The sequence below is a fragment of the Phalacrocorax aristotelis genome, chromosome 2 (assembly GCF_949628215.1).
Source record: "Phalacrocorax aristotelis chromosome 2, bGulAri2.1, whole genome shotgun sequence".
In the NCBI taxonomy this organism is placed as follows: domain Eukaryota; kingdom Metazoa; phylum Chordata; class Aves; order Suliformes; family Phalacrocoracidae; genus Phalacrocorax; species Phalacrocorax aristotelis.
The window spans coordinates 27,195,457-27,210,626 of record NC_134277.1 but is presented as its reverse complement, the minus strand read 5'-3'; the positions used below and the strand labels follow the sequence as shown (position 1 = coordinate 27,210,626).

Below are 15,170 nucleotides of genomic sequence, written 5' to 3'. Positions count from 1 at the left end.
ATTGTTCATTAGTCACTGAGGATGCCATTAACTTCAGAGTCCTGATTTAAACAAACATAAGCCTCAATATCTGTGTACGCATAAAGATGTATGTACACACAGTTCCTGCATGTTCTTGGTCAGAACTGTGTGATAAATTCAAAGCCAGTAGACTTTCCAAAGGCCAAGTCTAAATGCTAAGCATGGCTGTACAGGAAGGAGTTCTAAACAACAATCATTTTCATCCGTGAGTGTTCACACCATGCTGCAAGCAGCCCTAGCTGCAACAGACAGCCGGAGTGAATCACTAGGTATTATTTACACTCCAGCAGAATTTCGAAAGGGCTGGCTTCTTTCTCCTGCAATTGAACTTCTTCAGCTAAAACCCCAACTGAGGAAGACTCTCCAACAGATATCTAGCTATAAGTAGGTGATGGTATAAGAGAACCTACAACACCCGTAATAGCACCTGTAAATCAGATGAGACTATATGCCCATAAGAGCCCACCTACTGAGGGAGGCAGTAGACTCGGAGGGTGGGACTCAGACACGAAGTGGCATGGGCAGGCACATTTAAGTCAGCTGGTTATACCTTCATACACACCCACCTCGACCTGCATGTGAACCTTCTTCACAAAGGCTCTAAACATAAAACAAAGCAAACCCAACTATCTGATCTTCATTTACAAGAGAAACCGGGACTGAGGTCAGCATGGCTGAACACAAGTCTCGTTAATGAAGGAACTGGGGATAAAATGATGGGAGAAAATTGTATGAGGTATAAGACAAGGGAATATTGGATATAGCTATGGCTAAAGGAATTTACAAGCAGATAACGATGAACAGCAAGGGAAGGAGATAGTACTAAAGTAGATAAAACCAGCAGCCATATGACTATTCAGTCAGTTAAAGGGCTATGCCAAATCTGCCCAAGAGACTTGATATGGTATCTGTATAGTAATGAAGGCCAACAAACTGAAGTAATCTAAAGTATTGATGCTCGTAATACACAGACACAGAGACTGGACAATCATATACATGGAGACTAAATAATAAATGGAGGACACAGAAGAGCCAGAATAAGAAACATGACACTGTATTGAAGTAGTGTGAAAATGATGGGAGCATACAGAGTGATTTATATCACACATCCCTTTGTTCTGGAACAGCTACTGAAGTGATTAGATAGAGGTCCCATGCAAGGTCTGTAGAGGAACAGTGAGCACAGTCATCATGTTACCACAAATACAAACAGTCCTTGCAAGCATGGCGTCACAGAGTACTAACCATCCAAATACAGATTAAAGAACAAATGCCTTATTAATGGGAATGTTCAAGTACTCCCAGATGTGATGGTTGACAGTTTGCTTTAAACACTTGAGAAACGACTACTTAAAATCAACTTATGAAGAGCTGGTTCTCTTTAACTTTAGTCAGAAGAAAGATGATCAAGTCAATAACCAAGTTTTATGTTTAAAATACAGCAGGCTTTGAAAACCTACTAAACAATTTACTAAGTGGACTCAATCTTAGGGATATAGCTATGAAGATAATTTGGAATATTTGACTGTAATTATTCTCCCTGACAGAGCATAGCTCTGGGAAAAGGCTACTTCAGTGGGTGTTCCAAAATTCATTTTTGGCAGGTCCACACCACTGGCCCTGTAGCACCTATAACTCCTGGCCCTGTAGCACCTATAACTCCTGGCCCTGTAGCACCTATAACTCCTGGCCCTGTAGCACCTATAACTCCTGGCCCTGTAGCACCTATAACTCCTGGCCCTGTAGCACCTATAACTCCTGGCCCTGTAGCACCTATAACTCCTGGCCCTGTAGCACCTATAACTCCTGGCCCTGTAGCACCTATAACTCCTGGCCCTGTAGCACCTATAACTCCTGGCCCTGTAGCACCTATAACTCCTGGCCCTGTAGCACCTATAACTCCTGGCCCTGTAGCACCTATAACTCCTGGCCCTGTAGCACCTATAACTCCTGGCCCTGTAGCACCTATAACTCAACAACTTGCAGAGCATGCCATTGAGGGCCCCCTCTAGGAAAGGCCACAAGGCATCATCACAAGGCACATGATACAGCTAATGCCATATACGCAGCCAGGGCTGGCCACTTCACCATGCAAACCACAACATACTTGAGCCTGAAGTTGTCTTCTCCACTGTGCTCTTGAGTCCAGCCATGCATCTAAACAGATTTGGCAAAAGGCAAGGTTGGCCTCAACTTTTAAGGTCAATATTATGATCAAAGATAGGCAACACATACCTTTAGTGCAAAAAATGAAGAACATCTATCCGGAAGTTACATCATCAGCATGGGGGGTGGGGGAACGGGACAAAAAAACCAAAAAACACCAAAAACCAATCCCAAAACAACCAAACCTGCATGAAATAGCTTCAAGTCTAACTGAATGAGTAATCAATTCAAAATAACAGGAGATGGCCTACAGGAAAGGCAAGAGATTAATCATCAAAGCAAGCTACAGTTTGGAGGTTGGAGGGTAAAAACTGCCACAGGTCAAACTAAGTTAAATCTTGCAGATGAAAACCAACAAAATTGAAGATTGAGGCAGCAAACAGAAATGTTTCTGCCATAGAAATGAAAAGAGAATGAGAAAAAACATGAAGCATATAGAATATGCCTCAAAACTAAAGACATTTCACATGACATTACAACAAGATTCACAATATAGCTGACAAAGCAAGACATCTAGAGGAAGGACTGTACAGAAATGAAAATTAGTGAAAACAGGGGTTGTTGGTTTTGGCAATCTGCACAGCCTCAGAATACATTTGGAAAGAAAGGTAATTCAATTTACCAGTGGTATCTTATTTAAAACCAACCTGATTTGTTTATTATTATAAAAATGGATTTTCTAGAGAAAAGCAGAACAGGAAAAACCCTGTTGGACTCAAGCAAACCAAAACTGATGCTACTAGTTAACCATGAGCTACAATTTTTAGAAGATAAGAATTAGGACAAAAGTGAAAATGTGGGTAAGGAACTTGGCAAAGGGGAAATTGCATCAGGTTGCGTTAAAAGAGGAAGTGCTGATGTGCAGGGAGGGTACTATTGCAGCTCCTCCTTGGATATCAGCCTTTGGACAAAACCTATTGAATATTTTCATTAATGATCTTTAATTGAATAATACGAATACACTAATGAAATTTGCTGGTGACACAAACTTGGGAGACAACACCAACATGGACAACTGAGGTATCACCCAGTAAGAAAGAAACAATCTTGAGTTTTCAAATTCAACATGGCAAGTACAAGTACTTAGGCACAAATTAATAAGAATGATTGCTGTATCTTACAAAGTTTCGATAGCAAACCACTAACGAAGATGATCTGCAGAGTTAATCACAAACATTCACAAGCCAGCAAACTGTTGTGTAACATTTCATATTGGAGGGTAAAATTCTGTTAGGGTTGGAGAAGTATTTGGGCCATTATAGACACCATGTGCAATTTTGTTTTTTCATGCTCAGAAAAGATGACCTAAAACCAGAAAAGCAGAAAGATTAGATTCTACTGAGACAAAATGGGGAAGATATTTATGCTGAAAGACAGACATGAACAGGGATACTTGGTGCAGTTGCCTGGAAATCCTAACTTGAAAAAAGAGGAAGTGTCTTCCACGATGTGTTCTTACATATTCCCCCCCCCGCCCCCCGCCCCAACTATCAGCAAAACATTATTTAAATTGAAGAACAGTAGTGAGAGTAAGACAAAGTCGTTAAAACCGATGCAAATGTTTATGCTTTGTGGTACCAAGAATCCTGAAATTAAAGACACTTTCTATACCAACTGTTCTGTACTGTTCTGCTTCTTAAGTCAGCTCTGTGCTAGTTTTGGTCGACAATATTTTTTTTTGTGCTAGTACATGGTCAATACTATGTACAATATACAACAACTACATTTGTAAGCAGACAGGCGCTCCTTCAAATTTACTTGAAATTTATATTAGACTAATATACCCAGTTGTTTTTGTTCTGTTGAATTTTGAATAAATTCATTCCAGGCACCTTTTACTTCTCATGTGGAGAAACACTTGTTTTTCTTCTGTATTCACATCACCTTCAGTAATTTTGGACCTGGCAGAAGAAAATGCTAGAGACACCTTACTCTGTGTTATTCTTCAGTTTAAAATATACCAGCTCACACGGCAGAAGCATGTCCCCAAACTTCACATGTGAACAGTTGCTATGCTTTACTACCCCTTCACTTAGATGAGGGAGACAAACACCTCTGTAGCATGAGAAACGAAAGGATGCATCAAGTGCAGTTTCACGCAGTTCAGTCTACTTTAAAGCTGGGCCACCTGGTGACGGAATCCTCTTTCTGACTCGTGCAAACCAGTGCTACTCAGAACACAAGCTAGTGCTGCTCCTAAGTTGTCCTTTTAATTACCCTTTAGAAGCATTGTAAGCTGGTTTCTGGATTTATACCAGGAATCAGGTCTTCCATGACAGGTGAAAAAGTATAGTAATTTCATCCTGCAGTCTGCCTCCCAGCTGCAGTCTGGATTCATCAGATAATCCTAGTTGATCTCAAATTTTTCTTTAACTGTATTAATCAGTGTATCATAACAACTAAACTAGATGATAAACAACATGCAGCTAAAAGAATATTTGTTACTTATTGTCTGGAACACTGCATCAAAAAATTAAAATCATATTTAGAAAGTTCTGATAATCATCTAATTAAACTAGAGAGGCATTAATTAAAATAAATGATATTGTATTTCCTCAGTTAGCCAAATTCAAGTTTCAAATTCTTTTAATGAAAAACAAGTCTATAAAAATTATGGAATTTTTCTTATGAGCAAAATCAATTAACTAGAAAGGAAAACAGCAACAGGTCATGCAGGAAGATTTAGTCCCATTATTTCATTATCCCCATTAACTCTCTTGAAGACTACCTGCTGCACCCTTGCTCTAACACTGAATAATTATCTATTTGTCATGAGAAAATGACATGAATTTGGCCAAGGAGATGGACACAGGACTCTGCTGATCAAAAAACTTCTGTCAAACTCAGTGATTTTGTCTGCAGGAAGACATTGTGTCAGTAACTTGTAACAGCACGATGGGTTCAGTTTAGCTATCCTGTGTCCAGCAACAAAAGCTCTAAAAGTAGCTTCTTGTCATTCCCTTCTTCCTGAAATTCACAATTCAGTTAGATGAGATATCCTTTACTTCTTCTACAGTATCTGTTTTAATTTAGTTGTTCAAATTATCTACTGCCTCAGGCACTTCAGTATATGGTTTCATTTGTCCATGTTTTTAAACATATTCTTGCACTAAAACAAGAAAAATAGTTGCACGCAAATTATCTAGATCACAAAGCTAAGAGATTTAACATGGCAAATTCTTCATTAGCTCTAAGTAAAACAATCACCAGTTCAGAGACATTTTTGCTGCACAGGAATGACGGAAGGGGCCGACGTGAGGTAACAATGAGTGAGAGGAACCCATTGTGAAAGTGATGCCATCATTTTCTGAATGGACTAGCTCTGCAATTTGCCCACGTTCAGGGGAGAGGTCTGTTTTAAGGAAGTGCAAGTTTTAGTACAGCTGAACAGGCCACACCTCTACCATGTACATCTGCAGATTTGCACAACTGACAGTGACTGTGCAACTCAGGAGGTGCTGAAGTGCTCCTTGCCAGTGGTGAGCTCAGACAGAACAGGGGAAGCAGCAGCAGGACAAACACTAGGAGAAATCCAGGGCCAGCACGACAGCTGCATATTAATCTGTTGTGCTCAGCTTATACAGGGTTATAGCTATTGATTCACTGACAAATACATTCAGTTTGATTGCTTTTGGATGCATCAGAGGCATGTGTTACTGCTCCTGGAATATTACTTTTTGCCCTCACTGCACCAGACTTTCCTTCCTTTGTATTTATTACAAATGATAGTGGCAAAGGGAAGGGTCAGGGAAACCAGATTCTTTCCATTAAAATACCAGGCTGTCTAAAATTGGCAATTTGCTAAGTTAACTTACTTGCGACATCTGACCCAGCTCCAGCTTCACTGATTCCCAAGCAAGCCACAAAATCTCCAGCTATAGTTGGTACGAGAAACTCTTTTTTCAACTCATCAGAACCAAACCTGCAACAATATAATGAAAAAGATAGGCTATTAAAAGCTTTTGAAGGTCAACTTTATTTACAAGTTAGTTACAAATTTTGTTCTACCCACACAGTGATCAATTTTCCTATGACTAGGTAAAACCTCTCCCAGAACCCTCCAAAGCTATGATTCACAGCCTTCACCAGAGGTGCAGCCACAATAATTTTAAAAAAGGTTTTTACAAGCATTCAAGCATCTTAGCCCCACAGAAACATGCGGTCTAGATGCCCAAAATCTGACCTTTATGACTGTTTTGAGAGCTATTAGATCTAAATAAACATAGTACTTGGGGTTTCCCTCCAATGCTCCTGTACCAGCCTGCAGTCAGCCAAGATGGAGGATCTGCTTTCTGCCTATCTTCTGATTTTGTACCAGCTCTTTGCCAGGTTTTAGTGGTGACTAAAAAGTTATGACATGCGATGGCCACCCTCTGCAAATATCTGTATATACATTATTACTATTTCACGTCTGCACCTAAATCACACAGTGAAATCCATTAGTGCTTCTTCACAGCCGTTCTTTTAGTCCCCACAAAAATAAAAAGGAAAACAGCAAAACTGTTGATGGTGTTTTAACACAAGAGAGCCACTCGGCCGTATTTCAATTCAGTTAAGAGGCACCCTCTTTTTTTCCAATGTTTAGCTGCTTTCATCAATTCAAAACATGGCCCATCTCATTTCATGGTTGATTTTGTCTTAATTAACATTCACTGATTTGGTCTAGCAGCGCAAATGGCGAGCTTGTGGTCTAGTTCTTGAACCTCTCTTGTGCTAGACTGAAAGATTCCTCAGGTATTGAGATGTCTCTTCTGTGAGCAGAAATGCATAAAAGTCAAGTTCCCTCTCAGCCTCCTCTTTGGTATGAGGATTCTCAGGTCAGCATCTTCATTCATGTCCTTAGGCTTGCTGGCTGTCTAAGTAGGCTGCCAGTTACCTGGGCCCTCCTAGAACACTGTCCCAGTACTTCCAAAAGAGTGATGCCATTTTAGCTAAGACTCTGACCCTTCCCCTCCACTCCAACCCTGACACAAAACAGTCAAAGGACATGGGATGGCCAGAGAACAGACTGGGAGCTGGCAGACTCTTTCACTTTTTGCACACAGGGAGCTCAATTCCTAGTCCTGTCCCTGATGATAACCATGGCAGCAATCCCACATAAATACAAGAACCGAGCTGGAGTGTTTACACCTTCCTCCAGCATACTGGGACAAAGTCCCCTGACCTGTTATGCAGTGTACTTTTTTTTTTTTTTTTTGCTTTTCCTTGGGACATGATCAAGTATGGCCAGCTGAAAATTCTTTAGACAAAAGAACACAACCAACAACATGAAAAATTAGATTACAAGAGGAGCTAGCAGGGATTTTTGGCAATGCTTTCTGATGCTTAGAACTTTGCCAACCTTTAGTTATTTCAACAAAGGATTTCCATGACAAGAACTTTTCTCAGAATATTTTTGTTTTGATATCTTTGTTTGGTTTAAGTTTCAGAAAACAGTTCAGCTCTTCCCAAAAATAAGGCTACAGAAGAAGTTATTTTGCAATTAAAAAAAAATAGTCTGGCAGCACTATCTTCAGAAGATTATGGGTCTTTACGCCTTGCAGGAAGGACATGAAGCTCAGCAAGCAGCTAGCTATTGTGTTAGAAACACGTTGTTTCTGTAAAATTCTACCCCTCTTAAGTGCATCCCAGAAAAATCTCAGGTTTGCATAAATGCAATACCCACTTCTTTCCAGTTTAACAGCTCCAGAATTAGAAAATTCTGTTTGCAATGAGATCACACTCTGGCTCAAGACAGACCAGACTATGTCTGCTCTCTGGCAAGGGCCATACCGCAGAGCATAGTTTCCCATGTGATTAAATGTGCAGCCTTAGCATCGTTCTAAAATATATTTTCATGCATGTGTGTATGTATACACATACACAAGTCTACAGTCAATTAACCAGAGCTCCTTGTTGATGCTGGGTAACTGCAAAGTCCCAAGTGTGATTATGACACATTAATGGTTGCATGAAAGTGATCCATTCTTTCTTGCTCCACATTTTATAAGTAACATTGGTGAAATGTCATGAATACAAACATAAAAATGGCAATAGTATACAATATTGTAAATGATGGGTAAAAGGAAAATAAAACCATGGCAAAACACAGATGTAAGAAGACTTCCTCGATCCACATAGTGCTGTTTATGTGCTCTGCCAATTAGAAATTTGAAGTCACCTTTGTTCATCTCAAATACACATAAAAATCTTTTCTGACACATTGGATTGCTAGATTGAATGAAAATATGTCTATCACACATCACTATTCTGACTTAATTGGGCTGATAATCACCTTGGTAGAACCACAGATCTTATTCACCTTCGTTTTCTCTGCTTCTGGGGAAAAAAGCTGAACTGAATTAATTAAATTAGTAAGGAAGTTTGGAGTAGAACTGACAGATACACTAGGATGATACACTATTAAGTACAAATTGAAATTCTGAATATGCACAGCTGCAGGCAGTTCTAACACAGCTCTCTGCATCTGATCAAGCTTTCTTGCACTCACACATTCAAGCACTATTTCACCACCAAAGCAACCAAAGCAAAAATGAAGCAAGAAAAAAAGTTTTCAGATGATCTATGCATTATTCTACAGTATCTCAAAGATGACAAAATGGCTTACTCCTGGACTTCCTAGGCATACAAAGATTTCCTTTAGGCAAAGAAGAGGGTAACTCTGACCTGCTGTCACTTCCCTTCTTACGTACTAGCAGGAGGTGAATTTCTCCCAGCTCTCTTTCTGTTCTGCTCCTAGACTCAAACTATTAATAACGCAGTAGCCGCATACCACACTTTTGCTTCAGTGTAGTCCTGCACAGGCATCCTACCATCTGACATCCAAGTTCAGATTAGCAGTATGCCTTGGATCTTCAAGACACAGGAAAAGAAGCAAGAAAAAAATGAAAGGGAAGAGTTGCTCTTTGCAGGCCAGAAAGGGTTAGAAATGGATGGTGAGCAGCAGCAAGCACCCTTGGGCAGCATGGAAGCCTCATCAAGTTCAGTAATTTACATAGCCTGGATTTAAAAGAATCAGCTTTCCCTCCTTGAGTCCCTATTTCAGTCAAGATTAAGATTAATAAGACATGCAAGTTTAAAAAGAACGCATTTAGAAAACTTATTTACTTTTTGTGAAAGACGGCATAAGAAAAGAAGCAATAAGAAAAGTGCTCTGGCTCCCAGTTTTTATCAAGCCTTTAAGCTTCAGTTATTTGAAGATTTTATGGAATAAATTGCTCAGTTCGAGCTACATGCTATGTTCTGAAAAGAAAACTGACGAGAAGCCTGTATGAGGCTACCTGATGGGTACGACTACCTCATGCAGATGAGACTACCTGAAGGGTTTTGGTTAAGAATGATTACATCAATCTTCTATTTATTTAGGAATGCATTTTGCACTAAAATGCAGCTATTGTAAAAGAGAAGTCATATTAAAGATTATCCTCTTCAGTTCATGCAGTTTTTAACAGCTACTCATGTGGCTGGTGTCCTGCTGCTACCACACCATCTCCAGAGACCTCAAAGCTGCCCACCAGACAACCTGCCACTGTTCCATTGCCAGTTTGTCACCAGGAGCTGGAGAGACCTCAAAGGTATAGGAAGAATGTGAGGCTGTTTTAAGGAAAGCTAGTTCAGAAGCAGCTGCTTTACTTCATATTGCCCCACCATACTGCTCTGGCCAGGTTAGACTGTCCCAGGCGTTCAATACCACAAAGCAATACAACTGGCTATGGATGCAATATATCTAGCCATCATGACAGCAATGCTTAACGATACTTTTTAAAATGATATGTTAAAAGCTGCACCTGTAACAGTTTCTGCTCTGGTTCAGGGCAAGACCTGGCCTACATTATGCGGACCATACAAATTAAGCACCAAATGTGAGAGCGAGACAACTCAGTACATCGGTTCTTGAAGAAGCACCAAACCAAGCTTCCCTTCCGCTATGCCAGCGGGAAAGCCACTCAGCTCTTGAATGACCTCTTCCCATTTTCATTCTTTTCCCAGCCGATCATGTGGATGATCACCCTTTTCAAAACTGCTGTTTTGATTGTCAGCTGCAGCTTCTCTCTTTACAGCAAACAGGAAGAGAGACAGTAAAACTAACATTTTGGACATTAATTCTCAGGTATGCTGCCATTCAGTGTGGAGAAAGAATCGGTGATGAGTAAGCTGATGAACCAGAACAGCACCCTCTTCCTAGTAAATCATCATTATTATCCTTACTGTTTTCCTATAAATAAGGGACGGGGGGGAGGGAAAAAAGCCAAATTTACTGCCTACTGCCAACCTAAAGGAGCTCTACACTGATCTGGTATCACTATAGTTGTGTCATCTTATACATTTGTTTACAAGCCCAGGGGAATGTCTCTCATTCACTGCCTCAGCTGAAAGCCGCCTTCTCCACTCATAAGCATGAAAGCAAGTGAAATATTATATCTGAATGCATTTGAAAGACTTGACAAAGAAATATGTTTAGAACCAGGTATATCAAAGGTCAGACCATGGCTGACAAAACATTCTGGATTTAGTTCTCAAATTTAGAAAGTGCTAGTGCTTCGCTTAGAGGAATAAAAAAAAAAAGGAGCAGTCTGGGCATCTTCAAGTGAAATGAAACTATTTTCTCCTATATTTGTCTGCGCAGTAGAAATGCATATAAATCAATCTGCAGCGTTGCTTCCAAGTATGACCATGAATAAAGCTTTCTGAAGGGTGACAAAACTATCAAAGAATGGAGTAAAAATGGGAAGGAACAGTGAACAGGCAAACATGTATGGGTAACTTTTTCAAAATTTATGTCATTGAAGCTGTTACTACAATGTACTTCCCATTTCACTGAATATCTCAAAGACCTTCACAAACTAAGCCTTGCAACAGCCTGTCACTGAAGCAAGAAACCCATGGAAGTTGCAAAAACAGCAACAGGCATCCTGACTCTAGATCTTTTGAGACTTTATTTTCCCAAAATATGAAAATTTAAAAAGCTGTGTGTGTACACGTGTGTGTGGGCACATCCATCTGTTTAAACTACTGCGCTGTCTATATGTCTAATAGAGGGAACATCTCTGATCATGGCAGAGCATCTTAATGACATACCACATTCACTGAGTTCGTTTGCAGGTGCACTCAATACATGCTTAATGGATGCTGAATAAAGCCCGAAGTCAGGAAAGCCAACAAAGGGCTCCAGACTACTTTTAAAAAGTTTTTTAGGGTATGATGGTTGATTCCCATATTACTTTGTGCATCGTTGATGCATCATGTGTAAAAATGCATAGTTAAGATGCAAAATTTGGATTATCTCTTTGAACTTGTTTAGGATCACCACAGTACACAGATACCTTTAAAGAAACCATCCAAGTTGTGAATGCAGTTTGAATCCATGACCTAGGACAAGCAGTTAGCATGAAGTAAATCTGCACCCCTGCAAAACTTCCTGTATCAACTGGCTTTCTTTTTTCATTACCTAGTCTCACTTTTACATCTTAAGAGTGGGACATTGTACTGTACAATTAGTCAGTGGAATTGACTTAACAGTGGAAGAAAAGTTCACTAATACAGATGGAAAATTCAATTACAGATTTCATCATGTTAATGACATCTTCACGTTTACTTTCCAAGAATATCCACTTTAGGATTTCACTAGCACAAATGTATCTAGCTTCAACGCATTACTACAGCAGAACAGAGTAACAGAAGGCCAAAATACTGCAACAGAACAAAAGCCTGTCTTCTGTTACCCACAGATTTTTTTAAATCCCTGGGAATAAAAGGCTATCATGGAGACAAGGTACTATTCTCTCAAGTACTTTAAAATACCAGTTTTATTTTCAGTCGGACAATAGCTAAGCTACTGTTGCAACAGGCATACTGAACTCCATGCGTTCAGCAAGCTTTTGGTGTATTACATAGGGAAGAAAACTTTCAGAAAGATTTCCCACAGCTGAGACCTCAGAAGTTGCACATTCCTAGCTGAAGGATAAATGGATGTCAAGGGAACAGAGCCTACATTCCAGACTCTACAATGGATTTACAGGCATTTTCATTCAGAATGGGGAAGAAAAAAAAAAAAACACCAACAAACAACCCAAGGCTAATATGCTCTTCTGTGCAAAAATTCCCTTCTTGTACCTCTGTTTTGCACAGAGAAATTCCTGACTTCATCATCATTATTTGAATTTAATCCCCACCACCACCTTCCAGACCTTTAGGTGTATCCATATTCCAGGGTCAAACTGCTGGACCAGCCTGTCACCTCCCTCTAGTTTTGCAAACTGCTGTTTTGATGCAGAATGTCCGTGAAACTACTGCATGAAGAAGTTGGTAACTGCCACTTTTATTGAGGGAGGGGGAAAAAAAAAAAACAAACCACAAAAACCAGATTCAGAAAGTGCAGGAGTCTGTATGATAGCATGTGATAAAAGGAGAACACTGACACAAGCAGATGAGAAAAAGCAAAATAAGCAGTTGCCTGGAACGGGTGTGTTTCAGAAGCATGATACACATGCTACAACTTTAGGACTTACACCAATATTGATCATTATTTTCTGAAAAGTCACAGTCAGTGAGAAGCACCTTGTAAAGCTGGAAAAAAGCAAGTAAGTTATAAAATAGAATTAGACTGATCCTAATCATTACAACTAAATGTATCCTTAGCATGACTGGACTGGGATACCTGGCTAAGAACAAACACAAACGTGAATAGGGGGATTCTGGAATTAAAACTTTTATTGGTTGTGGCACCAAAGTTCTGTGTTTTTAAACATATCATCTAATATTAAACAAGGCCTATGTTTTAATATATAATATTCCAACATTAAAAAAAATTATATTTTCTCCCCTAAACCAAACTGTCTAAGAGAGGTAGAAGGTAGGTTCCTTCCTCAAGTGTTACTGAAGAGCAATTACACAGTAAATCTGCATAGTAATATTTTTCCGTACTCTTATACAAATTGGGTTTCAGGCCAAAACACATGACTATTTGGGTTTTAGGCTAAACCAAACTTTCTGAAAATTACCTTGTAAGAGCAGGGGTAGCCATGCCAGCTTGCACTCCAATAGCCATAGGAATACCTCCACAGTGGATATTTCCCAGCTCTTCTGCCACTGCCACGTTATAGGAGAAGTCCAAGCCCATGCCACCATATTCTGAAGAAAAAACAAATTTATGACACTCATATACTAGACTGGTATAAGCAACAAGAAAAAAAAAATATTGCTACTGCAAGGACTTTCCAACTGCAATTTCTCTACTAATTTTTAAATATTTGACAATTATCAGCTTTCCTTTCAGAAAAGCAATACTACACCATTCTTCACAAAACCTGAATTTAAAATTACACCTGCTTTACTTACCTGCGTGTGCATCAGGTCACCTCTGAATATCCTAACTAGCATTAATACTTTTACTGAGAAAAGCAGAGGAAAGTGACATGCTGCTGAAAATGATATCAGAAGGCAAAATTACTCTTTCTAAAACCGAGGTCATATGAACAAATCACCACAAGGTAAGAAGTGCTTTTATTTCTCCAGGATAATGACTGACACTCGCTCTCAGCTCCCAGCGCACTCAAGCGGAGCTCATCTTTCTTACACAGCAGTCAAGTCAGCACAGAGGAAGACCATGTGGAGGTCGTGTCCCTATGTTAAGTTACTGCCGTAGCTCAAAATCCATGTTAGACACAAGTACACCAAACACGTGTATTTCATATCCTGGCACCTGGTCAGTTCAGTCATTAAAGCATTTTTCATTAGCAGGAGGCTGACAACCAAGGGCACGGGCCAGGTGCCAGCACGGGCCGTTCTTCCTCCCCACATTCCGATCTGCAAATTCAATTAAAGAGGATATTATTCTTCACCTCTTTCCCATGCCTAACACTGATGAACCCACCACGTAGCAAAACACAGAAAAACGCTACATTGCTATGATGGATAAGGTAATTTCTAGATGTATCAAATAGTTTATAGTTCAAAGGAAATAGGGTGAGAACGAGAAGGTTACTGCTTGATGTCATTAGTTGACTGAGAAGCTTTGATAAGATAACATTTTCCTTCTCTTTTTTTTTTACCCTCATTTGAAGACCAACCAAGAAAATTTCAAATAAGGAGATACAATCTCCCACGCCTCACACACACAATAAGGGGTAAACGACCCTCTTCTGTTTTCATTTGCTGCCATCAAACACTATCTGAGCTCACCGATTTACTAACCTGCTTTCAAGTTTTCAAAACACACCATTAATTAAAAATCAGAAACACCACAGTGCACACAAACACAGGGCTTTGTGTGCTATCGCCTGTTTCCTAAACCCACAGAAGCTATATTTGTGCATTCTTTCTCTGCAGAAAGAAGGGAAACCACCAGTGGAAAAGGCTAAGCATGAAGTTTAATTTTCAAATAATATTTCTCCTTAGGTCATCTATTTTGTAATTCTGACAATATGGATTGTCAGAATTACAAAATAGCCACTTTTCCAAACTTTTACTTGAAAATAAAGCATGTTTCTAAAAAATATACACAAAGCTGAAGTTTTTACTGGAAGTTTAAGCAATACAGTGAAGTGACAGCACTATGAGAGTGTCTTTAGCATAATATATAATCCAATTCTCTTGCCTTAACAAAGGCCCCATCCATAAGTAAACGCTCTGAGGAACAGTAAGGAATATATGCGCAGGTAAAGACAAAGCTATTTAAAGATATGTGCTATGAAAGTGTTTTTGTTATTTTTATATGAATATGTATCAGAGTTATAATAGATAACCTCAGTTCTGGCACCACACAAATGCTTTCCATTTCTTTTTTTTTTTTTTTTTTTTAAATCAGTCAATCATTTTATTGCCAAACTACAGTTATTACTAATTTTGTCTTTGGTTTTGTCTACCAAGCAGTTCTACTCTTGTCTTTCACTTAACTTCTCAATTCAAAACCTTAGTTGCTTGATTTACCCAAAACAACTTCACAAGAGGAATGCTATGCACAAACTGACCAAAAGAAGGTCTGT

At 39.4% G+C, this 15,170-nt stretch overlaps 1 protein-coding gene across 1 annotated transcript in view; it reads right to left on the bottom strand.

Annotated features, from left to right (window-relative positions):
• The window catches only part of LOC142052571 (putative acyl-CoA dehydrogenase 6), a 92,808-nt gene that overhangs the window by 21,311 nt on the left and 56,327 nt on the right, over positions 1 to 15,170 (bottom strand). Inside the window, exons 3-4 of the mRNA XM_075082848.1 lie at positions 13,188 to 13,317; positions 6,003 to 6,109 (exon numbers count right to left, since the gene is read on the bottom strand). Of these exons, the coding sequence (XP_074938949.1) occupies positions 6,003 to 6,109; positions 13,188 to 13,317 (237 nt within the window). The remainder of the gene's footprint in view (positions 1 to 6,002; positions 6,110 to 13,187; positions 13,318 to 15,170) is intronic.